Source organism: Marmota marmota, unplaced genomic scaffold (assembly GCF_001458135.2).
Source record: "Marmota marmota marmota unplaced genomic scaffold, marMar, whole genome shotgun sequence".
In the NCBI taxonomy this organism is placed as follows: Eukaryota; Metazoa; Chordata; class Mammalia; order Rodentia; family Sciuridae; genus Marmota; species Marmota marmota.
In genome coordinates, this window is record NW_026000211.1 from 21505244 (window position 1) to 21532456 (window position 27213).

Sequence of the window (27213 nt, forward strand, 5' to 3'; positions counted from 1 at the left end):
TAAATAAATCAATAATAAAGGTCCATCAACAACTAAAAAAATATTTTAAAAAATACAGTGCTTGCTTTTTGTTACTGTATTACTTGAAAAAAATTACTGGAATGAACTTGTATTTATTTATCATATAATTTTGTGATTATTTGTGCTAATGGATATAGAGAGGAATGTGAACATACATAAGTAATTTCTCTTTGATTTTGGGATACTGCTTTCTCAGTAGCAACAGATTTACCTTGCTAAGTACATTTCTAATAAGCTATAGTAACACATATATACAATTGTACCTTATTCTATACATATTTATACATTGCTTTATGTGATCTTTCCAATAAAAAGTGTAGATTTTTGACATTTCTCTTTTCCCTATCAAACCTAGAAATTTATTTAATGACTAAGAAAGTTTTAACATTGTTTCTTATCAGCAGATTCAAACTTCACATCCCATCCCCTTATCAAATAAAACTTTATGTATGATTATAAGGTTTTGAAATTATCTATTTGTTCCTTACTTTATAGATAAATGATAGCATGCCATCGGTGGCAAATAGGAGGAAAATAGAAGAATTAATTACCTTTTTTGGTCCTTGTTAGTTCTGTGACATATCCTTCCATTCATCCCTTTGTACTTTATTCACCTGAAAACAATAGTCATATCTGAAATCCCGGGAATCACTATCAATGTTTAATTCATAAGACTAATAGAAATCTTCATTTTCAGCTAAATTTAATTTATATTCTATTTTCTTTCAGAGATATCTTCTTTGGACCAAAGATCTCTTTTGTAATCCCTTGCAACAATCACTGAAAATCTTCATGTATTCTGGAGAACACCATCCCTAATTTCCTATCAGTGTGCTGAATTTCTAGTTTCTATCCAGTGCAATAAAGCATAGAGTCTATAAAGTCTTATTTGCCTAGGTCAAGTGAACCTGTGTTAAGCAAGTAGTAATAAAAGTTAATTCAATTTAATTTTTCTCTGTAGACCTTGTTAATAATGTAGACCTTGTCTCTAGATTTTCCATTTATGAGATGTTCACTATACTCTGTAAAGAATTTTGTCCCCCAGATGGATGTCAGAATCCCTACTCAAACATTGAGGATACTTTTAGTTGTTGACAGTTTTTTGACCATGTTTGTTTGTTTATTTAGGTACCAGGCATTGAACCCAGGGACGCTTAACCATTGAGACACATCCCCAGTCCCTGTTATTTTATTATTTTGATGCAGGGTCTCATTTGCTTAGGGCTTCGCTAAATTGCGGAGGTTGGTTTGAACTTGAGATCTCCTGCTTCAGCCTTCCAAGTTACGGGGATTACAGGCATGCACCACTGTGTCTATGTGTCTAGTTTCATAACTATGAATATTTAATGGAAAAAAAATGTTACAAATTGAACTTATTGGAAGGGAAACTAGTATTCTAGAAAGAAGGAAAATAGGAACTAATAATTAAATGTATATTATATATGCCACTCACTTTAAATACATTTTAATTTTACTATTTAAAAAAAACACTGTGAGATATTTTTCTTAGCTCCATTTTTCAGATACTGTCTCAAATTTAAGGGATTAAATCTTAAAATCAAGATATTAACCTTAAAATCAAGGCAAAATATGAAGAATTCCAATTCTGAAGCTCATATACTACACCCTCACGAAGTTGGATCAAAACATAATACATATCCCTGAAGTATGGATTTTTCTTAGAATAACAAAACATACATAAAGAAAGACACAGGTTGAAAATTTCAGAGTCATATAAAGTTTAAAAGTTAAAACATGTGACTTTAAATATATTTCCTAATTGTTAGAGGATATGGCTTTGAACTATGCCCCCATATTTTGACAGGTATTTGTTGACTTATAATGGTCATCTGGGGTAACATCAGAAAGCCTTTCATGTTGTAAAATTCAATTACATGCTATGTGCCAGCCACTATTAAGATTTTGGGATATCATAATGAATAAGATGGACTTGTCCTCTTGGAACTTGTGTTCTAACAAAGCTATAAAATCATTATAAACAAGTAATTATTTATAAATGTGAAAACTTTTCTAGAGAAGTATAGGATACTGTACAAAGTATTGTAGGTAGGGGGAACAAAATATTGTGGGGAAAAGTTTAAGAAACACCATGCAGGCAATCAAGGAGATATTTTGTGACTAAAATTACATTATTTCATTGAATTACATTCTTGGAGGTCCTTGATCTGTTTCTGAATATTCCATTCAAAATAGTATCTAGTATCAATTCAGTTTAATAATCATTACTGGGCTGGGCTAAACAATTTTGAGGTATAATTCAGTGTCTCTTAAAATAAATACAGGCCAGAACATATTTTCAATATTATGACCTTCTATGAAATTCATGAAGAGAAACAGAATTGTACAAAGCAATCAAATTACTTGTTTTATCAAGATAGTATATGATTTAATTGGCCTTTCTTCACTGAATTGACTGGCAATAAAAATCAAGATTGACTCAAGAAAAGGTGTCTTAAATCCATTTTCTGGAATAGTGCATAGAACAGGTAAACAAACCCATCAGTAAACTTGTTTCATTTTCTGTTCTTTCTAAGGGGGGAAAAAGTGCTAACAATCCATTATCTCTTATAAATGACATCAGCATGAGGGTACAAGTGAGGCAACAGTAGCTTTTTACTGTGCTCTTTTGCAATCAAAACCTGATGAGAAAAAACTTTAAAAAAAAATCTTTATTTTTATTTATTTGTTTTATGTGGTGCTGAGGATGGAACTCAGAGCCTCATATGTTCAAGGCAAGCACTCTGCCACTGAGCTACAACCCCAGCCCAAGAAAAAACTTTTTTTTAAGAACTAAATTTATAGATTACCGATGATTCTTCTTCACTGTATTCTTTCATTTCTGGAAATAACTGGAACATGAAATTCAATAATATTCTTTTAGAAATGAGTGCATTATACAACTATATATACTTCTCTATATTAACAAGTAAGTGTAAAACATAAATGTTCACAGAGTTTACCTCATGTAATTTTTCCGGACTTGGTCAATATGTTTTTAAAGGCAAATATTTCCTCATCAAACTAATGAACAGATATTTTTTCCAATAGATTTTAGTTATAAAATACAATTAAGCTTTTATTAAAAATTTACTATTATGCTAAATACTGTCTTAAAACAACTGAACTAATTAAATACTGTCTTTATCCCTCTTCTATGGACAAAAAATGCCAAGGTTTAAGCTGGGTGTTGTGGTGCACACCTGTAACCCCAGAGGCTCAGACAGCTGAGGCAGGAGGATTATGAGTTCAAATCTAGCCTCGGCAATGGCAGGGTGCTAAGCAACTCAGTGAAATTCTGTCTCTGATAAATATAAAATAGGGCTGAGGATGTGACTAAGTGGTTGAGTGCCCCAGAGTTCAATCCCTGGTACCCCCCCCCCAAAAAAAAAAAAAAAAGCCCAAGGTTTAGAGTAATTACATAGCTTAGCTAATGTTACATTATCAATAATCAGTAAACCAGATTTTAAATATGGCCAATCTTATTCTAGTATCTTACCACATTGTTTAATAGCATCATCTAATTTATTTCCTTTTTAGAAAAGCAAGACTTTTCTGGATAGGAAATACAATTGTACATTTCAAATAGTTCACATGGGCTAAATGCTTTCTGAATAACAATGTCTTTATTTTAGCTTTATATCTGACTTTCTATATCCTTGTTTTTACTATAAGTCCCATGTTGCAAGCACCAGATTGACAGTAATACCAATAGCTCATCTTTTCTTGATAGTATTAATTCCTCTTTTCTCATTATAATCTCTCATAGGGACTCCCTGAAAAAAAAATATGTATATACATATGGGATTAGGTACTGATTGTACAGGATTATTAGAGAACTGGAAGCAACATAGAAAAACCAAAACAATGAGCAACAACTGTTGGAGAACAGTAGGAATATTCAAAGATCATTTTGCAACTTTTAACTTCCTTGTAATTATCAATAGACACACATATGTTCTTTCCATAATAAATCACTTTTGAAAAAAAGGAATAAGAATTTTTGCTTTTACCATTGTTCTTCAACATTGTACTGGTAGTCCTAGCTAGAGCAATTTGTCAAGAAAAAGAAATAAAAGGCATTCAAATTGAAAAGGAAGAAGTAAAACTACCTTTATTTGCATATTAACATGATTCTCTCTGTAGAAAATCCCATGGAATTCACAAAAACCAAACCAAAACAAAAAACTCCTAGAACTAATAAATTCAGCATAGTTCAATGGTCAACACACACAAAATCAGTTGTGTTTCTCTATACCATTAAAAAATAATCCAGAAAAGAAATTAAGAAAACAATTCTATGTAAAATAGCATTAACAAGAACAAAATATCCAGGAATAAATTTAACCAAGGAAATGAAAGACTTGTGTACTGAAACTATAAAACACTTAAGAAATTAATTAAAGCAGGACTAACTAAATGGAAAACCATCCCATAGATTAGAGTGCTTAAGATTGTTAAGATGGCAATATTAAAGCAGTATACAGATTCAATGCAATCCCATCAAAATTCTAATAACGTTTTCGGTAAAAAATGGGAAAATCCATCTTGAAATCCATATGGAACTGCAAGGGGCCCTGAACAGCTAAAACAACATTGGAAAGAAAAACAAAGAAAGTAGGAATTTCACTTCCTGATTTCAAAACAAGGCTAATAGACATGTAGATCAATGAAATAGTATTGAGAATACAAAAATAAACCCCAACATCTCTAGCCAATGATTTTCAACAAGGGTGCCAACATCATTCAGTCTCTTAAAAAAAAAAAAAAAGTGTTGGGATAAACTGGCTAACCACATGCAAAAGAATGAAGTTGGACTCCCTCTACCTCATTACCTATATGAAAATTGACAGTACACTGGTTCAGCAATCTAAAGTTAGCAGCTAAAACTATAGAACTCCTAGAAGAAAACATGGGCATTAATCTTCGTGATGTTGGATTTGGCAGTGGATTCTCAGATTTTATAGCAGAAGTACAGCAACAGAAGAAGTGCTACTTAAATTGGACTACATAAACATTTAATAAAACTTCTGTGCATCAAAGAAAATTATCAAATGTGAAAAAGGAATTTACTGAGTGGAAGAAAATATTTACAAATCATGTATCTGATAAGGATTTAATAAAGAAGTCCTTTAGAATAAAGAACTCATACAATACATGAAAGAGGCAACCGAATTAAAAAGTGAATAAAGGACTTGAATAAACATTTTTTTCTAGGAAGATATACAAGTGGCAGCAAGTGCATGAAAAGATGTTCATTACTGTTGATCATTAAGGATATATAAAACAAAATTACAATAAGGTCATTCACACCCAGCAGGATAGCTTTAATTAAAAAAAGAAAGAGTAGCTCTCATGGTTTGTGGGAATGTAAAATGGTTTAGCCTCTTGGAAAATTTGGAAGTTCCTTAAAAAGTTCAATATAGAATTATCATGACTCGGTGATTCTACTGAAGGGTACTCAAAAGCAATGAAACCTATATCCACAGAAAAATATGTACAAGAATGATTATAGCAGCATTATTCCTAACAGCCACAAGCAGAAACTGAATGTTCATCAATGGATGCATTGGTAAACAAATTACTGATAGATACAATGGCATGTTTTTCATCTATGGTTGAAAGGGACAAGGTACTAATACTTGCTGCAAGTTGGATGAACCCCTGAAAACAATGCAAAACAAAATAAACTAGACATATTGTAGCTCAGTGGTAGAGTGCTTTCCTAGCATGTGTGAGGCACTGGATTCGATCCTCAGCACCTCATAAAAATAAAGGTATAATGTCCGTCTACAACTAAAAATGTTTAAAATAAAAGAACATATACTGTATGATTCCCTTTATATGATATATCCATAATAGCAAATTTATGGGAACAAAAAGTAGATGGGATGAAGAGAAGAAGAAATGGGGAATGATTATATATGACTATTTTTGGGGGGTGATGAAAAAAGTTTTGAAATTAGAACTAGTGGTTGTACAACATTCTCAATTTACTAAATACCACATCAAACTGAACATTTTTATTAAATGATTGTACGTTATGAAAATTTCCCTTCAACTTCAAAAAATCAATTCATGTGGAAATAATATACAGCTTATTTCTAAAAATAAATGTATTTTAGGCATTACTCTTTAGCTTTCCCTAAAATTATTCTTTTAGTATCAAATAACTGACTTATTTTTTGAGCCCCTCTATAGGGTATGCTTTCTTCTTTTTTCTAGTCCAAGGCAGTAAAATTTAAATCCTTTCCTTGATGCTCTAATAATAAAATCAATGCGCACCCTTGTAGATAGGAGTACTTATTTATTTACTTCTGATATGGATTAAAAGGTTTAATTAATTTAAAAGTTTTACAACCCAATAGCAAGGAATTAAAATCATTATATAAAACTTAACTCAATCTTGATGAGTTTCTTACAAGTCTCAGTTCATAAGATCCCCCTTTTTTTGTTTTAAATTTCTCTAACAAGGATTTAATTTCCTTGAATAATTACATTCTTATGCAAAGTTTCTGAAAATTAACATTACCAAAGGTTATGTTCATAGAGCTAGTTAAATGTAAACAAATAATTTCAAGTTTTCACACTTTTTTTTAATAAGAAAAAGGAAGCCTACTATCAATTTTTTTTAAACTTTTTTTTTTTGTAGTTATAGATAGACACAACACCTTTATCTTATTTATTCACCTAATAGACCAGTTCTTTAGATATAGTTAGTACTTTAGCTACACCAGTGGTCCTTACCCAGTGGTTAATTTTGTTTCCGTGGGGATGTTTGGTAATGTTTGGTTGTCACACCTTAACAATGCTACTGGTACCTACTGTGTGGACTTCATAGATGCTGCTAATCTTCCTACAATCCACCACTGTCTCCACAACAAACAATTAACAGGTTCAAATGACAACCTTGAAAAATTTGAGCTACATTAGTGATCTTTTCCATTTTCAGCATAAAATTTGCAGCCAATCATAGAACATTTCACTGGAGCTGTTGTTTTTGTTTTTTTCACATCACAAGCTATAAATCTGATTTGCAATTATTAACTAAGAATTTAGCTAAGCAATACAATCCCAGGAAAAGCAGAAGTTAAGATGGCAGAATCTGACAGAATCAAAAGGAAATGCAATACAAATCAAGTTAGAACTACATACAACAAAACTTTAAAGGATTAGTTTGTTAGATATTTAGACCTTTCCACACTTCGGTCATAATTTGCAACACAAATGTCACAGAACATGACTGAAAATTAAGGGGCACTGCAGAAGTATTATCTATTTTCATGCTATATAAATAATTTTCCTTAAGACAAAATTTATTTCTATATTCTTATTTCAACTATCAGCACTGTGTTTGTCTTTATTGGCACATTATGTCTTCTTTGGAAAGAGGTGGGCACATAAATGAAACTATTTTTTAATACTACCTCAAGTAATAACAACAAAGAAAGAAAATAAAAAGATGTTGCATCCTACTGAAAGTCTATTTTCAACTCTGACAGCACTATAAAACACTTTAAAAAATAATGCTATTTAGGATATCCTTAATTTCAAATCAAACTTCCCCAGTGAAAGCCAATGTAAATTACACTTGCTACTTAAGCTGTTAATTTCTTGGAATTTAAAAAAAAGGGTTACATCAATGTAGGCTCTTTACATTAGAATTTCAATTAATATTGATTCCTTAAGTCAGTTTAAAAATCATGTTTCACAAAATAAATACACCGAAGCAACTATAATAGTAATAACCTTTATTTAAAATATTTTTAATCTAGGAAGCTCATTTTACATGAGTTTCCAGCTAATTATTAGAATCAGAAACAAAGGAAATAAAACCAGAGAAAATTCTCTGTAGAAAAAATACACAAAGAACATTTCTACATGTGAAAAAACAGTAAACAGTCTTAACATCTGAACATCCACATATTAGACTTAACGCCATCTCTCCTAGTGAACACCACTATCAACCTTGAGATCTGATTTGTTCTTGTCATTCTTCACTGAGTAGATGAAATATGTTAAGGTGTCTTTTTCATTCACTGGAATAGACCTAAAGTGGCAACCAACTATCTATAAAGAAAAAAAAAAAATCGAGGAAATTAAATTTTAGATATAACAGGCTTCATAAAATAGGTAAAAGGTACTGTTTCATCAAATGTTCAAAAGTGGTATGTGATGATAAGAGTTATTTCTTTTAAAAATTAAACTATATTTAACAAAACAGCAACAGGACAAAAAAACACACAAAAATAAGATGTTATGAACAAAAGACAGTCTGATTTTAAAGGACCCTTTGACCCTATTTAATTAAATATACATTGATTAGCAGTATATTTCCTTATATTTTAAATTTTACAACTGGGTCTAGATCAGGAAGTAAATATTTCTACTTTTAAACTTTAAATATGCATCAGATAAAAACTGAAGAGTCCACATGTATCACACTAGGAATGGTTTACAACTTAGAAAAAGAATAAAATGAAGTTCTCGAATTTTTTATATTAGCGAAACCATGAAATAGTTTACAAATATCTTTGTTGCTACTTATATTTATTAATTCATTTATTAGAATTATTCTTTATAAAGATTCCTTGAAGTTTTTTTTTTTTAGTATTTATTTTTTAGTTGTAGTGGACCCAATACCTTTAGTTTATTAATTATTTTTATGTGGTACTGAGGATGGAACCCAGGGCCTCACATGTGCTAGGTGAGTACTCTACCGCCGAGCCACAACCCCAGCCTGGTTCCTTGAAGTTTTTTCTGAACACAACTTATGAACAGAAAATGAAAGGAGAAAGGAGACTGTTCATTGAAGACTGCATTGCTTCCTTGTCTTTTTGTGGTGCTAATCTAATGTGTGGACTACAATTAGCAATAGTAGAATAGAGCAAATGGGAGGAGGAGGAGGAGGAGGATGATAAGCATACCTGGAATCTAGATTTCTTATTTATTAAAAAAAAAAATAGCTCTAGAATAATATAACTGTTTTTATAAGTTTGGATTATCAAAATTTTCAGTTTTAAATTTTGCATTAAAATATGTATGCATTTAAATACACATTGCAGGGCTGGGGATGTGGCTCAAGCGGTAGCGCGCTCGCCTGGCATGTGTGCGGCCTGGGTTCGATCCTCAGCACCACATACAAATAAAGATGTTATGTCCGCCGAAAACTAAAAAATAAATTAAAAAAAAATTCTCTCTCTTAAAAAATAAATAAACAAATAAATAAATACACATTGCATATACATGTTGCAGAACAAAGGTGACTTTACTCAATTTATATCTGATCCACTTCATGGTAGGCAATATCTATGTTATTATTGCACAATCAAAAATGGACTAGATCTTTAAAATCAAATATAAAGAAAAGAGTTTTATTTTTGTTATGTAGGCAAGAAATAGAAAAGAAATTGTGGCTAAATAGCATCTTGGATTTTAACAGCATTCAAAAAAATTTTGTCAAAGAACTGAAAAAGTTCTATTTATTTTTATCTTAATTAATATGAATATTTTATTTTATTTATTTTTCTGGTACTGGAGATTGAACTCAGGGATGCTGCCATTAAGCCACATCCCCAGCCCTTTTTTATTTTGAGACAAGGTCCACTTCATTAAGTTGTCCAGGCTGGCCTGGAATTTACAATCCTCTTGCCTCAATCTCCCAAGTAGCGGGGATTACAAGAGTGAGCCATCACACCCAGCTAATATGCACATTTTAGAAAATTTTGAAATAACTACTAAATTCAAGCTACAGAACATGAGAAAACTGATTCATGTATTTATGTCTATTCTGTCTAGTAAGTGAAAAAAATTATTTTAAATGTTTAAAGTGTAAATATATAAGTCTATATGTATCTTAAAAATATTCAGATTTTTTGGTTCTGGTTCATATGATCAGTGAACTTTTCAAAACTAATGAGAGTACCAGAAATCCTATATAAAAGCAAACTATAAGTAAAAGCTTGGATAAGTTTTTGCCTCTCTTGATGTGAAGAAAACATAGATGTTAATAGTCAAACAAACAAGGACAAATTCTGAATAGTTAAATCAGCAAGTTATGGAAACATCTCTTAAAGACTCATTTGTAGACTCTTCCATCAGAAACTTCAAAAAATAAATTCTAAAAAAAAATAATGGCATATTTGTTTATTATGCCTCAATTAGGTGTTCAATAAACATTAACTGATTAAATGGAATTTTAAAACTAATATTTCTAGAATGAGGAAAAAAATTTTTCATTCGATATTGTGAGAGCCTTTATGTGAAGACGCTGTACACAATCTGTATATAATCCACTAAGTAGTAATTACATATAGAAATTTCCTAAGTAGCAAATGTTTCTAGGCATCTAGATTTTTCTACAATAGATTTCTTAATAACTTTGATCTTTCTAACCAAAATGTATAGTTACATATACTACATTAATAATTTTGTTAGCAGTATTTGTTTCATCACCTCTTGTTTGTGTATACAGGCTCATTTGAAGTTTATATAGTTCAAAACTCATATATACCTCAACAAGTTGAGCTTTATTAAGTCCTGGTCTGGTTGGTAGCTTGAAGTGTCTTTTGTATCGCCTAAGTGTATTTACTTGTAATTGGTATAAGTCAACCTAGAAAAAAGTAACATACATTAATTAGTTCAGAAATTTTTTTGAAAATTTATCATTGATATGCATAATAACAATAAAAATTCAATTTGATTGTTACAGAGCTATAAAAACTGTCAATTCAGATGTAAACATTCAAATTGTGTACATGGAGAGTGTTAACTGGCTATATTAAACTTTGCTTTAAACATTAAAAAATTGTTTATCTCTTTCTAGAAAAGCTTTGGAATAGAATACTTATGGTTTATATTTAACATACAAAAGTTTTCTTCTACCTCTGGAGTATCAATGTCTTGAACAGGTGAATCACCTCCATCATCATCACTCCCTTTTCTTTTTCTTCTGTTTCGGACACTCTGAATTAAGTTTTTATGATAATCACAAATGTAAAGATGCCTTGCCTGAAATAGAAAAGTTTCACAGACTGCTTATGATTAGAGTAAAAATGCATCTATATTTTAGTAAAATGCATAGGCCACAATGAATTATTACAAATAAAAAAGTCAAAAACAAGCCATTGTTAATACAATGGCATGTTTCTTTCTACTCTTTTCAATTTTTTTTTAATTTTTTAGTTGTAGTTGGACACAATAGCTTTATTTTATTTATTTACTTTTATGTGGTGCTGAGGATCGAACCCAGGACCTCCCATGTGCTAGGTGAATGCTCTGCCACTGAGCCACAACCCCAGCACTCTTCCTACTCCTAAATTCTTTATCTTGTTAAAACATAAGATGCCTGGCAATACTGTTAAGAGGAAAGGGTATTGGTTGGACAGGTGGGGTGCCAGTTGGAGGCAGGGGGTGATACCAATTGAGGAAGGTAGGGAGGTAGAGATAGAGAATAATAAATTCCAATCCTCTGGGTTTTGAGGAGAAACAGTGAGAATGACCTGAATTAGTTCATGCTAGATTCTTCCTCACAATAGGAAAGATGATATTGCTCACAATTTGGCTACAGTATTTTCTGTAGTTAAAGAAAAGCATATTTTAGTAATGTATGATTTACAATCTATATTTAAACTTCAGTTACTAATTTTTCTTTCTATTAAATGTATATATTTATCTGAATACATTTTTCCGATTAAAGCAATTATTTTAAATTCAGGTTCATTTGAAATGTTTCTCATGAACACCACTGAAGAACTGTTACAATAGATAGAAGGTGTGACACACTTTTCTAAAACTTTACACTCTGGAGAGTTGTATAGTGACAATGAAATATTGGGTTCCAACTAATGAAAGTTAACTCCTTTTAAAAAAAATACAGTTAAGGGCTGATTTAACAGGCATTTATATTTACTTCTAAGGTAAGTTCAAGTTAAAAACATACGGGACATGTGCTATGTTCTGTATCTTGTTATTTATTTACACAAGTCAGAGCTCTGAAAGGTAGCAATGGTTCTTTCTAAAAAAAGAAATTTAAAAAAAATTCATAGATGGTCAAAAGAACTGACGTGCAAACGGACGAAAAAAGAAATCCCGATGGCTGCCAAACCGACTGCAAAACCGCAGAGGCTTACGTGCTCTCCACGTTGGGCGCAGCTGCCCTAAGAGCTGACATCGCAAACATCGTTTACAAGCTGGCTCCTCTCTCACTCTGCGTTGAGAAAAGACCCAACATCGAAAAGAACAGATCTTCCTCGACTGCGGTGCAGGGTCCTGCAGGACTCCACTTTCCTCAGACGAGGGGAGCTACAACTCCCTGGGGCCAATCGCCAGCTCGGGCAGCAAAACAAAGGCGCCTCCATTCCAGAAGACTGCCGGGCTACAGGAAAACTACTCTGGGCCCTCGGTGCGGCGGTCCCCTTTGTTTCGTTTCCAGATCACAGCAAAAGGAGGAAGAGGGAAGGCTGTGCGCGGGAGAGGCGGGCAGCGGGAGTCGGGGTGGGGGACTAGCAGGACAGGAACCACTGCATGCGTGTGCATACGTTGTGGTTGGCGGTCCGAGTTGCAGCGACTTTGTTGTTTACTCCCTAACGGAGAACGCACGAGTCCGCACTGCAGCCAGTCTGCAGGAGCTGTGAACCCCGCCAACAACCCACGTCTCTGCACAGCTGCCGGGACTCCGCGGGGCGGGCCGAGGTCACTTACACTCTTATCCAGCTCGATCTTCACCTTCTTCTGGGAGATGCTCTTCTGAATCCTCTTGCTGAAGCTGGCATTGCCAGCCGCTCGGCCGCACCGCTCACCGTCCTCCCGTAAACAGCATAGCTGCCCGGGGCCCGGCCCGGCCGCCCCCGGGGGCCCAGCCGCTGAGACCGCCCCGGCGCCGGGTTCGCTCCCGTCCGGNAAATCCCCGCTCCGCCTCTCCCGGCCAGGTCCCTAAGGCGCCCTACCCGGCGGCGGCAATGCACTCTGCACCCCAAGTTCGGCGGTCGTCGGCCAAACACCAAGTATCCCCGGCCTGCTTGTCTCCGTCGGCAATGAACAGTGGACAGCGCTTGTGGCTGGGACCGAGAGTAGTGTGGCCCCTGGAGAGGGAACCCCGCTCACTGTCACATGGAGACTTCAGCAGTTGGACCGCGGCGCCCCCGCCTCCCTCCAGCCCCTGAACTTGCGCAAGCACGACGCATCTCCTCCCACCCCGCCTCCTCCACTCTGCCGCGAGGCCCCACGGGAACGGTAGTCCTCCGTGGGGGGAGTCCACCTGACCTGTGTTCTGAACCCGGCGCCTGGCGGCTTGGAGAAACTACTCATCCCGGCATGCAGCGTGCGGCGACTGGCCGGCCTTTTTTTGTTTTTAAGCACCCGGCAAAGTGGAGTGCGGTGTTAGGGTGTCTTGCCTCCTGTTTCTCCCGGGAAGGTGGGATGTGTTCAGCTATTGTTCTTTTGCAGAGTTGGTGTTCAGTCAGTCGGCCGATTCCTGAGAAGCACAAATTGTGTGTGTATGTGTGTGTGTGTGTGAGAGAGAGAGAGACAAGTGAGCGTGTGGAAAAGTTTCGGGGTGTTTCGTACAACCACGCTTTTGTGGAAACCTGAGTCAGGAACTCGGGGGACCAGGCGCTCTGCCTCAACTTGACCAAACACTGAAGCACCAAATAAATACAGCGCGGCGGGGAGTGTGTGGGGGGAAACGCCCTCCCGTCTTGTCGACCATGCCAGGTCCTCACAAACATCTACTGACGAGTTCGCAATTGCAGGGCTATTTTTCGTCTCCACTTCCGACCTTTTCAATCACTCCTCAAAAGGATCTGGAGAAGGACGCAGTTAACATCGCTTAAAGGGGAACGTAGACCTCCCCCCCAACCAATACCAAGTCAGCCCGACAGCTCCTCGGAAACTTCCCAGCGTCAGTTCCACCGAGCGTAACGGGAGAGAAATCCGATTTCCTGAGTCGTCCACACGCCCGTACGTGCGTGCGGGCGGGTGTATGCCTGCGTGCAAGTGTGCTTGTGCTTGTGGAGGGAGGGGCAGGATGGGAGTGGCTAATATGAAAGCCTGCACCTTTGCTAGTTATTGTGCGTCATTATCAGCAGATACTGTTAACCAGTATCACTGTTTAAACAAAAATACGTACATTTCAGGCAGTAGATTTTTGAGTTTTTTTTAATACTTAAATTTATTGAAAATGCTATCTACACTGAAAGCCAAAGCTTTCCATTTCGTATGTGCATTTCAGTTCAATGATAAAAATGCATTTAAAAAAATCTTGCTTGTACTTTACTGAGCTTCTTAAATTATAATTAATATTTTAAATCAATTTTCAGAAATTCTAGGCCATTATGTTTTCACATATCATTTCTGCCTTTATCTAAACTGTTCCATTTCTGGGGCTCCAATTCAATACATATCAGGTCTCCCCCTGTATCCTTGTATCTTCTGCCCTGTCTTCAGTAATTTTAATTTTTAAATGTGTATCTCCTCTTATTTTGGATTCTTCTAACCTGCACGCATTCTTTCTTTAGATATGCTTTTATAATTCTTACGTTGTTCTTTTTCAAACCTTAAGTCACCTTTTATAGTTCCCAGTTCTCTGGTAAAATTTTTGATTTTCTTCCACGAACATAGCAAAATAGTGGTTTTTAAAATTATGTTTATTCTTTCTTTTGTCTGTCATTTCTGCTGGTCTGACTCATGCTTGACTCTTTTTGCATCCTTTATCTTTGATTTTTGGTATGCATTTTATCTGAGAAATTATAGAAATAATTTGAAGAATTGGGTGCTACGTTCCTATAGAGAGAGGCTTCATTTCCTTTTTTAAAGTGCTAACGGGTACCAATAGTTCTTGTGGATTTTTCAGCCAACCATTTTGGGCTGTGCTTCTTGGAGTCTTACCCCAGAGTGATAACTAGGGTTATCACCCTTCATGTATATTGGATTCCAACCCTAGATCCAAGTGACTTGACAGATGTTGCTTGATTCAACTAGTACTACATACATTTTAAAAGATAAGCATTCTGAAGCTATCCATTATCTGACATTTTGTATAGGATATGATTTCTACCATGATTTAATTATCATCAAAGTGTGAAGTGTACAGAAAAGTAGATGTAGTTCCCAGGTAATGCTGGAGCTTGCACTGGGTGCAAAATTACTTCTGGCTATCTATTGAGATAGAATGTTATTATCTTCAAAAAGAGATTGAACATAGCTCCCCAGGATCAGAGGTGTGGGCCATCATGCCCAGCTAGAGTATTTTTTTTTTTTTTAAGGAAGAAGAGAATGGTTATTGGATAGATAATTAAGAGTTTTCTACAATGATGTAGATTTTAAGAATGTTTGACAAACGAATAGACAGGTCCATGTTACTTTAAATTGCTTAAAGATATGAAAAATTATTTTAGAAATTAGGAAATGAGTTATTATTTTTAACTACAGGCTAAAATATTTTACCTGTTAACCTACAAAATATGTTCAGGTATTAAAAATTCATCCAGTAAATATTTAAATATTTGTGACTTTGACACATGCATAGCACTGCACTAGACCCTATGAAATATATAATGATGATATACATTCCTGCCTTTCAAGAAACTTCTAAACAATAATTTTTGATATTATACTTTCTGCTTTATAAAGCTCCTTCACAGGTATTATTTCTCTTGAAATTCTTAACAACTTTGTTCATTAGGTACAGGAAATATTTACCCAATGGAAAAACTCAAGAGTGGCAGACAGACTGATCTCTGCCCCTGCCTCTCTGACCTTTATTATTTCAATGTTCATTTCTTTGCTTGAGGGCTTTCTCCTAAATTGTGGAAGGCAGCTGTGTCCATGTGGTCAACGCAAGTTGAAAATGCCTTAGAATTAACTTCCCACCCTAGCAGCTTTCACCCACTAAAGAATTTGTTCTAACACACACCCATACACATCCTAGCTAAGTCTGAGTTTTACACTATTTCCCAGAGTTTTCCCCTGAGATTATGCTCCAGGCTTTAGCAGTTGTAGCTGCTTGATACCGCACCCTTCAATGACTGCATTCCCTTCTTTTTCTTTCTTCTTCACCTTCCACTGATGTTTCCTGCATCCCTTAGATAAACTATCTGCACTAAAATCCTTGTCTCAGATTTCTAGTGGTCCTTTCCACTTGGTTATTTCCCCCACTACTTGCCCCTTAGCTAAAGTGCTAGTTCAATAGGTGGTCACATGATTCAAAGCAGGCTACCTAGAATCCTTCCCAGGGAATTTTGTTCAATCTAGAATAAGAAAAAAGGAGCACTTTAACTTTTGTTTCTTTTTGTTTGTGCATCATCCTATATCCACTGTAACAATGTCTGGCACAAAGTAGACACTTAACATTTGTAGAATGAACTCAATCCTTAGAATTTCTTTGTTGCCAACCTGCCTTAGTCAACAGCTATAAATTTAAAAATGTATGAAATCCTGTTGTTATAGCATGTCATAGTGTCATAACATACTATTGTAGTTAAGAGCATGGACTCAGGAGCCAACTGCTTGAAATTTAAACTCTGTCACTTGACAGTTATTTGTGTTAGTTGTTTCTCAGTTCCATTTTCATTCTTTTACTCTCTTGTGTACCACAGGGTACTGGCATCCTAAAAAGCATTTGCCAGACTCACTTGCCTACTGATTTCAGTTCTGCTAATGGAAGATTAAAAGGCAAGAGGAAGACAGAAAACATTTTTTCCCTTCTGACTTCAGCAGCCTTAGGAGTGTTGTTCTCTTCTATCCTGGATCCAGGAATGGTAGGGGCAATGTAAAGGCTGGTTGCTGACTTCCTGAAATACACCTAGCAGAGATAGTTCCAATAGCCTCAGAAGCATCACAGTTGTGGGTTTTTTATAACACTATTTGCCTTTTGTCCTTTTAATGATAGGAGGGTAGCTTTTCTTGTTCCATATTAGTATCAACACAAATATCGATAATTAAAGTTACCTCTGGATTAAAGCACCTTCCCTTTTTGCTCCTCCAACCCTAATACTTTTGTAATGATTCTCTCAGTAATATTTCTCTCTGAAATATCTGAAGTGATTTTTGTTTTCCTGGTTGAACACTAACACTGTGAGCTTAGGCAATTACTTGCTCTTTGCTTCAGTTACTTCTATACCACAAAGATAATAGTATACATATCTCATTGGTGTTATTTTGAAGACTGACAATTTTACAATACTTAAAATCATATAAAACACAGTTAAATAAATGGCATTATATATATTTAAATGGCCTGAGCCACAAAGTTCATAAAATCTAGTCTCTCTCCATATATTTGTTATTTTGTGCAGTTTACCTCCTGATCCACTCTTGACCTTACTGCTTATCACTGTTACTTTTTTTTTAACCTGTGTCCTTTTATGCCTATCTTCTCTGTTGCTTCTCTTTCATGTCATAAATCGTCATGCATGCTTTTCAGTGTATTTTTCTTATTTGCTGACATAATAGGAACATCTTGGAGACCCATAGGTTTAAGTGTTTGGAAAGGCTGTAATGGTGAGAAGATACTTAGGGTAGGCAGCAGCAATGGCAGTGGAAAACAATAGCTTACATTAGACCCTGAAAATGAATCCAGAATTTTTAGCTTGGGATGTTGAGGGCCTCGTGTAGGAGAAAGACTTGAGAAATAGATTCTTTTGCTTAAATCTTGTCCTCATTAAGATTATTTAAAATTTGGATGGAATTTTTTCACTGGCTTCTATTTTTGAATTTTGAGAATAGATTTGGTTTTGGTCTCATATTCAGCAGTCTCAGGTTCTAGGATTATAATTACTCCATTTTTAAGATCTTTGGGACCCCAAACCCCCAAACAAATAAATATGGGAATAAGATAGGCCTAAATATTACTGAATAGACAGAATTCTTCTGTGTCTGTACAAGAGCTGGATCGCTATCTAGAGAATTGCTTATACAAATTCCTAGAATGATTGTTAATGTTTTCAATGAAGATCACTTCTTTAATTTTTACTCTTTTAAAATTTCAGTTAATCCTACTAGATACAGAATAAACTTAAAAAAAATTTTTGTTGTTGTAGATGGACACAGTATCTTTATTTATTTTTATGTGGTGCTAAGGATCAAACCTAGTGCTTCACACATGCCAGGCAAGCACTCTACCACTGAGCTACAATCCCAGCCCAAGCTCTTCTTTTTATTTATCCATTAATCCAAATTTAAGGTATGCATAAATACATTTTAGCTTAATTAAAATTCTAGGATTATTTGAAAAGTACATCTGAAAATTTCACATTGTTTGTAAATGTATTTCTAAATACAGTCAAACTACTAAGCACAGGAACAAAATTAGAAGACAAAGTAAATATATTACCTTTATATTTATGTGTATTTACATTAGAATTTGCAAACTTAAGAAAAAAAAACTATCATTGGTTTAACCTAAGATCAACATAGTACTAATATTGTAAGAAGCATCTGCATAGACATGCTGGGACTCATTAAATTGCTGGCCATAAGGAACAGCAGCCATTGAACTGCTTAGTCATGTCTGCTTGCCACTGATAAAGAGCTGTAAGGGGCGCTAGCCATAGGCATGCTTATCAATGAATAGTTACAATTGATAGGGAGCATAGATCCATGGACATGCTCAAAGAACATGCCCAATTGCAACTACATCACCTCACAGGACATAACCAATGGACATTGATTTTCACTGGGTGTAACCAATAACCAACATACACCACCAACTTGGAACTGTATTTAAATTGCTATCCTGCCACAATGAAGAGGTTTGCTCCAAGGCCATCAGTCAGACTGGCCGCCTTGCTGTCCATCTGTAGACTGACTCTACCATTCCCTGATGTCCAGCCATCGGCTGGAGAGAACCACAGACAAGGACAACATCTGCTCTTTTACTAAGAGAAGTCATGTGGCATGGGAGGTATTTTGGGGCTCGTGGTTGCCCTAGGATTGTGTGGTTTGCTTATAGTGTTTAATTAGTGTGCACTGAATGCTAGTTGGGGTGCTCCAGCAAACCCAACACTTTTTGCATTGTTTCTATTTGATCATTGGTGTAATTGAATATACGCTTTACATTTAAAGGCAATCTACCTCTGGGTAATTATTAATAGCACCACTAGCAACAAATATAAAACAAATTTACCTTAACTGAAAATACCTACAAAAAAGTAGATAAAAAATTATTTTCAAAATTATTTACAAAAGAATTACTTTCCTATTGTATGAAAGCAAGGTCTGCCATCTATAGCTAGATTTTTGTCCACTAAATGTCATGAAACTCTGGGAGATTCACATTGTCTTTTAGAATATTCAGTCCTTGACTATTTCAAATGTCATGTTCTAACAAGTCATTGGCTTTTTTAAAAAAAATAGCTTTGTTGGGGTGTAATTTATATATATAATAAATTTTACCCATTTGAAGTATATGGTTCAATGATTTTTAGTAAACTTATGCAACCATCACCATAATCTAGTTTTAGAACATTTCTATCACCTGAAGACATTCCATTGTGCCTTTCTTCAGCCAGTTCCTACTACCATTTCCAGCCCCGGGGGCAATCTTCTGCTTTCTGCTTTTATACATTTGCCTGTTACAGAAATGTTATGTTTGTCTCACTTCTTTCACTTAGTATAATGTTTTTAAGGTTTATTCATATTATAGCTTGTATTGTTGTTTGTTTTTATTGATGAATAGTATTTCAATGCATGGATATACCATATTTTTGTTTATTCACTGTCCAGTAGTGGGCATTTGGATTGTTTCCAGTTTAGGGCTTTTACAAATAAGACTGCTATGAACATTTGCATTAAAGTGTTTTTGTAGACATTGGTTTTCATTTCTCTTGGGTAGATGCCTAGGAGTGTTTAAATTTTGAGAAACTGCCAAACTGTTTTCCATATGACTATAGCATTTTCATTCCCATCAGTGATATATGAAGGTCTCAATTTTTCCACATCTTTACCACACTTCTACCATCTTTTGATTGTAGTCATCCTAGTGAAAAGTGGGGGTGTCTACTGTGATTTTAGTTTGCATTTCCCTAATGACTAACAATATTAAACATATTTCACATGCTTAGTAATCATTAGCCATTGACTTTTAGTATAGATTAAGACATGGCATCTTATGTGCAAGAGAATAAATTTTTACACATATGTATTTATTTATATGTATGTATATTAGCACCTTAAACAGGATATAGCATGCTTGGCTCAATACAGTTTAATACAAATTGCTATTTTTACCACTTTATGAACTATAAAAGACCTTTACAAAAACTCCACTTATCCTTCTCATCTTTTTTGCTATTGTTGTCATATATTCTACTTCCACATTATACAGTTATTATTGCTGTTTTAAACAGGTAATACTCTTTCTAAATCCACATAATTACCCTTGTTTGTGATCCTTTTCTCCTCCTGATGATTTAAGATTATTTTCCTTAAGCAGGACAACTTTTTTGTCTCGAAACATCTTTTTTTTTTTTCCTCTTAATTCTTGAAAACTTTTCCCCTGGATATAAAACTCAAGGTACTTTCTCATTTTTGTTTCTAAAGCCATTCCATAGGCTTCTTATTTAAGAGTTGGCTGTCAGATTTATTTTTGCTTTCTTGAATCTCTCTCCTCTGGTTCCTTCTTCTTCCTTTCTTTTGGCGGGTGGTACTGGGTATTGAACCATTGAACTATATCTGTACCCAGTCCCTTTCTTCCTTTATCCCCTGCAAAGCTCTCCCTTGCTTTCCTTCCCTTCCCAAGGATTGAACCCAGGGACTCTCTACCACTGAGCTACATTCCAGCCCTTCTTATTTTGAGATAGGGTCTCACTAAATTTCTCAGTACCTCTCTAAGTTGCTGGGGCTGGCCTTGGACTTGTGATCCTCCTGCCTCAGCTTCCTGAGTCATCCTAGGATTACAGGTGTACACCACTGGACCCAGCATGTCTTTAGGTTTTAACACTTTATATTATGATGTGCTTAAAAGATATATTTTACTAGAGCAGGTTTGACCTTTGTTATTTAGGTAGGAACAACCTCTCTAATAGATGGAAGGATAAGGAGCTACTTATCACAATCCAGTGAGGGATTCAGCATTGTCCATTCTGTGTTGCAAAGTTTTAATAAGACCTAGATCACCTGTGGTTCATTCCTGTTCCTTAGATATTTATTGCTGCATGATATTTTTTTTCTTTCAATACATTTTTTTTTAATGTAGTGCTGGGTATCGAACCCAGTGTCTCACATGTGCTAGGCAAGTTCTCTACCACTGAGCCACAACCCCAGCCCTGCATGACTTTTTGATTGGTCTCTGACTCCTTACCCAGGAAAGACTGGAAAATTATTTTCATCAGGAATAAATCACTTTTCTCATGGAGATTTTATCTAGATTCACAAAAACAGTTTAATAGTTAAAAATAACTTTGTTTTCTTTCTATTTTTTGGTACAAGGTATTGAACCAAAGGATGCTTAAACACTGAGTCATATTCCAAGCCTTTTTTATTTATTTTGAGACAGTCTCACTAAGTTGCTTAGGGCCTCACTGATCTGCTGAGGCTGGCTTTGAATTCTCGATTCTCCTGCTTTTGGCTTCCAAGCTGCTGGGATTACAGGCATGTGCAACTGTGCCTGCACACATTTTTCATTTTTTAAAACTTGTATTTTCAGTTCTTCAAAAATACATTATTCAACTATATCACTAAATTTCATTTCTGAAGTGAGTATACAGTTAGGCCTCATAATCAGTGATCTACCCACATGTGGATGTGCCTACTTGATAATAGGCTTATCTTTCCTCACTGCCTTTAAAACGACTTGAAAATACTCAGCTCCAATCTAAGATTACTCTTTGAGGAACTGTGCAGAGTATTTTTTTCTGTTTATTCACCAACTATGCAACTCAAAATAACTATTTTATATGCTACTAACCTTGTATAAAGTAGACTTCATTTTGGCTCACTTTATGAGTTAATTAATCAATGATAATCACCATTGAGAATTTATTTATCGCTTTTCAGGGGAAGGGTCTATAAAAAATGTATATCCTGCCAGGCACTGTGGAGCATGCCTTAATCTCAGTGACTCACGAGGATTGCAAATTTGAGGCCAGTCTCTGCAATTTAGTGAGACCCTGTCTCAAAATAAAAAAAATAAAAGGGATAGGGAGATAGCTCAGTGGCAAAGCCCCCAGGGTTTAATCCCTAGTACTGGAAAAAAAAATGTACATATTATCCATTAGTATTTTCCAATCTGACTATGATCACAGATTATTAAAAGTATAAAATTTTTAGGAAGACTGATCAAATAAATGATAGGCATTCCAATCTAGCATATCATTTTAATACAATTCTGCAAGACTGACATTGTTGTAGATAAATTCAAGTTTTTCAATAGAATAGTTGTTTACAGGTAGGAATAGGATAGGGACAAACTTTGGAAATAGTGTTGTTCCTCATAATTAGTTTATTGCTAACAGCATATGTTTTATGATTCATGAGATGCTGAATTAAGACAGTTTGGCAAATAAAGTGATGTAATGATACCATCTGAGGGGAAAAGTTGTCCAGATAATTTTAATGAAAGGATAAGATGATGGAAATATTGTGTGATCCAGTTTGGTCTACATAATTTATTATGTTTAGCATCTATCAACTCTTACTCCATCAACCACTGTTTTAGAATAACTGGAATTAAAACTAATCAGTATTCTTATAGACACGTTATTTATATTTTTAAGTTTAATTATAATCACTGAACTACATAACAATTGCATAAGTTAAAATATGTTTATTTGCTCACATTATGATCACATACTGTCAAAATTACAGAATCATACAGTTTGTCAGTTGATACTTTAGAGATTATCCCCTGAAGCTCAATTTAGTTTGTCAATCGTAGGCCTAGAAATGCCAAGTGAGTGAACTGTTCTAAATCACAAGTTCCTGTTTTTTTATCTTTTTAAAAATATTTTTTTAGTGACCTTTATTTATTTATTTATGTATTATACATGGTGTTGAGGATTGAAACCATTGTGCCTCACAATGCTAGGCAAGTGCTCTACCACTGAGCCACAGCTCCAGCCCCTTTATTTATCATTTTTATGAAGAATATAAACATTTTGCTTTTCATCATCTTTTAGAAAGGTGTACTGCCTTAATAAATATAGGGTATTTGTTTTAAAATACATAAAATTAATGTGTTCTTGGAAAAAAATGGTTTTCAAGTTAATTGAGAATACCACTTTATTTCCCTATTTAGAAATATCATAAGACTGGAACAGTGAAAAAGACCTTTAGTATTCTCCTTTTAGGACATTTCAGTTTTCTGATAAAGTTGTAATAGTTATGTCAAATAAGTCATACTACGGTGAATCAGGCCTTGATTTTTTTTTTTCTTTTCTTTCTTTTTTTCTCGTTTTGGTGGTACTGGGGGGATTGAACTCCGGCCTCATGCATGGTAGGCAAGCACTCTACCGCTGAGCCATATCTCCAGCCCAGGCCTTGATTTTTTTGCATATTAATTCATCTTTTCAGAATTATATTTAGGACTAAGTTTTTTTTTTTTTTTTTTGATGCTACCAGATACTTTATTTTTTTTCACCAAAAATGGTAGTGTTCTGTAATCAACAACCATCAAGATCTTAGTTAAACCTATTTACACTTTAATGTGCTTCTCAATATTACTACTTCTAGGCCAGGAAGTATAGCATGAAAGTGAAATCTTAACAGCAATGGTAAAAGTAGATTAAATATAGAAATGTTTTTCTTTTCTCTGCTATGATGAAGAATGGAAATTGGTATCAGCAGATCTGAGAGCAGTAAGGGAAGGAGAATCTGTTACAGGTTTCTCTACTTGTACGTGCTATATTTTTGTGTTTTCACACTGTCTTACCTCTATAGCTGTATAGGTGTCCAAATTTTTCTTTTTGATAAGGACATCAATCATACTGGATTAGGGGCTCATCCTACTCCAGTATGACTTTGTCTTAACTAATAGCATCCCACAACGACCCTATTCCCAATTAAGATTATCTTCTGAGGTACTGGGTGCTAAAAACTCAACATATGAAGTTTGAGGGGGGCATAATTTAACCCATAACACTTAAGTGAGCCTATCATCAATCTTGGCTTGCCCGATGGTCCTTTGTCTCTTCTAGGCATCAAGATTAGGGATTAAAAAACCTTTCTGAAAAATAAGCACCTCACACCCAACCAATTGCTAGTATAATTGAAAGGAAGAGGGTCTTAGAATCATGATTCTTATAAAATAGAATGAAATGTAGACTTCAGTTAGTAGCTCTGATTTGGGTTTTTTTTTTAGTTATTCTATTTTTTTTTTTATTAGTTGTTCAAAACATTACAAAGCTCTTGACATATCATATTTCATACATTTGATTCAAGTGGGTTGATTTGGGATGTTGAATAAATTCACTATTTGCTTTATAGTGCTTTATATATAACATAAAAAGTTTTGAAACCAATTTATTATTAGAAGCAACACAAAATTCTCCAAGTGAAGTAAACTTTAGTAACTATTGGTACTGGGGATTGAACCCAGGAACTCTCTGCTTCAGAGCTATGGCTAGCCCCTTTTCAACAATTTTGAGACAGGCCTCACTAAATTGCCCAGGGTGGCCTCCAACTTTCAACTCTCCTGCCTCAGCTTCCTGAGTAACTGGATTATGGATCTGTGCCACTGAACTCAGTGGATTATGACTTTAAAGTTAATGTGACTTCATTTTTACCATGCTGTAAACGCTACCATCTAAGGTGGAAATCTAATTATTTTACACTTTCTCACAATTTTCAGTAATTCCTTTGACTATAGGAAAGACTAAATTTCTTTGTAAACTGCCAGTCCAACACCATTCTTCTAGTTCATCTCCAAATAAGTCAGGCTCTTTCAAAGGCCTTTCTGTTTATTCCCCCCCCCCCCCATTTAATATTCCCACTCCAACTGTAATCAAATGCTACTTTCATGGAAGGCTTCCCTACTTCCCCATGGTGTTAGGTAATTATTTTATGCTCTCATAATTGAACAATTTCAACAATTATTATGTTTTACTGCCCTTTCCTATTTTTGTCTTCCTCTACACTGTAAATATTCCAAGGGCAAAGGCCATGACATTTCATCTTTATATTTTTACTGCTAAACTCAATGCTTAACATATTCAGTAAACAGTTCTTGATTAAATGCCCAATTCTTATATAAGCACAACTTATAGTTGCAATTGTCATTTTGTAGGTATAGAAGCTTCGGCAGGCACAAAAATGTTATAAATTAAGGATTATGACTAATAAAATTTTTAAGATCCTTAAAACAAGAAAATTCACTTTTATCTTTTTGAAAAACTGCCACTTTTTTTTTTTTAAATTGTGGTAAAACATACATAAAACTCACCATTTTAGCCATTTGTCAGTGTACAATTCACTGGCATGAACTACATTCACAATATTGAGCAACCACTATACCGTCATAAGGGAAATACACTTTAAAAAAAACTCTATAGTTTTTATTAGTAAATCTGGGTAAAGAATTGCTGGATCTGAGGTATCACCGAGTATGATTACCATACTCAAACCAAAGAGGAGCATGCAGTTTCAAATGCAAGCAAACTTACTGTAAAAACAAGACAAAACTAAAAACCCGTTGAAACTGTCAGTGCAATAGATAATAGGCCAAAAGGCTGGGGGCGGGGGAACCTTCAAAACTAGACACCACACAGAAATAGTTTACTAAAGTGTCAAAGTCCTACCTTAGGGAAGGCAGCTTGTGAGGCTGGTAAGCAGCAAGTTAAGGCAGCTTGCAGGAGTCTAAAATGTTGCTGTACATAATTTGACGAATATATGCAACTGGGGGTGAGGCAGGGTGAAGCATCCACTGTTTTATTAGATTTTCAATTTTTAAAAAACTGTCACCTTAGAAGCCGGAGTCAATGAGCAAAGTGAGGCGGCCGCCTGGGCCCCGACCTCCACGCGCGCGCTGAGGACTGGGGCGTGGGCCGCTGGTCCCTAGTCGGCCCTCAGCCTACAGCCAAAATCAGGGACAGGCCGGGGAGGCGGGGCGAGCGGGGCGCGGGAGGGCGCGCCCGTTCACCTCCTAATGTTTGACACCTGAGACAAAGAGCCAATGAAGGGCGGGACTTCCCGAGGGAAACTCCCTCGGCGGGAAGCGCCTCACTTGGCTTTTTTGTCACCCTACGCACAGGAGGCGGGAGCAACTGCCCTCTCGCGCGCCTCACACTCTGAGGCTTCTTGCCTTGTCTTTTGCGGGTCTACTCAGCCTCAACGACACATCCAAGGGGCTGAGAAATCGGTCCGCAGATCAAACTCCTCAGTCTCCCCAACTTACTGTTTTTTGAACAGTGCTAGGGAGACTGCAGGGCTGCAAGGGACTACAGCTCCCAAGAGACAACGCTGCAGGGTCGGGCTGGGACGTAGAAGAGAAAGGACCAAAACTGGTTGGAAAAGGGATAAGACAGGCTTCCGCCTTTACCTTAGCGTCAGTAAGCCCAGGTGCAGCCGCCAGGCCCTGGAGAACCACCCCCAGGCTCCTGACTTATTACTTTTAAATCTGGCGGGGCTTTTCCTCTAGGGCCAACCACTCCTCCATTTGCAGTCCTGGCCAATCACTGTCAGGCCCGCCATTTTTCAAACCCTTTTCCTGCCGCCAATCAGGATCGAGCAGTACATTCCTCTTCTGACCGGTTCTAACGGGTCTGGGAGTTAACGACCTGGGCGACCCACCGAACCTGCTAGGCTGGGGAAAAGGGGACGGACCTAGAGAGACACTGACCAATAGGAAGCCGTCTTGGGGAGGAGGCGGAGACTCCCCGGGTTTGAATAATCGTACCAGCCAATCAGAGAGATGGAGGTGTGGTCTCTGGCGGCGCTCGTCAAGTTGCCGTGGCGCGGAGAACTCTGCAAAACAAGAGGCTGAGGATTGCGTTAGCGATAAACCAGTTCACGCCGGAGCCCAGGGGAGGAAGCTTCTCTGTCTGATCCGGCCCCTCTGCGGGACTCTGAGGAAAAGCTCCCATCAGGCAAGAATCCCCCTTAACCTCTTCTGGTTCGTGGGCCTGCCCTTCCCCCTTCCTTCAGAGCCCTCTCTGGTGTCTCGGCGCCGTGACTCCTGGGGTCCGACCTGGCGAGCTGAATTTGGGGTACTGGCTGGTGAGGGCCGGGGCTGCCAAGGGCGGG

General features: G+C 36.0%; 2 protein-coding genes across 4 annotated transcripts in view; one reads left to right on the forward strand and one right to left on the reverse strand.

Annotated features, from left to right (window-relative positions):
* The window catches only part of Scrg1 (stimulator of chondrogenesis 1), a 123416-nt gene extending 119843 nt beyond the window's left edge, over nt 1-3573 (forward strand). For all 3 annotated transcript variants that reach the window (XM_048791953.1, XM_048791954.1, XM_015486208.2), the window contains exon 3: nt 751-3573. In XM_048791953.1, the coding sequence (XP_048647910.1) occupies nt 751-805 (55 nt within the window). In that variant the 3' untranslated portion in view covers nt 806-3573. The remainder of the gene's footprint in view (nt 1-750) is intronic.
* Nucleotides 3574-7775: 4202 nt separating this feature from the next.
* Nucleotides 7776-13347, reverse strand: Sap30 (Sin3A associated protein 30). The gene is made up of 5 exons (XM_015486005.2): nt 13186-13347; nt 12742-12972; nt 10924-11049; nt 10553-10651; nt 7776-8109 (listed from the first exon to the last, which is right to left on the reverse strand). Exons 1-5 carry the CDS (start codon nt 13345-13347, stop codon nt 7987-7989), a joined length of 741 nt encoding a protein of 246 aa, XP_015341491.1. The 3' UTR covers nt 7776-7986.
* Nucleotides 13348-27213: the final 13866 nt, after the last annotated feature.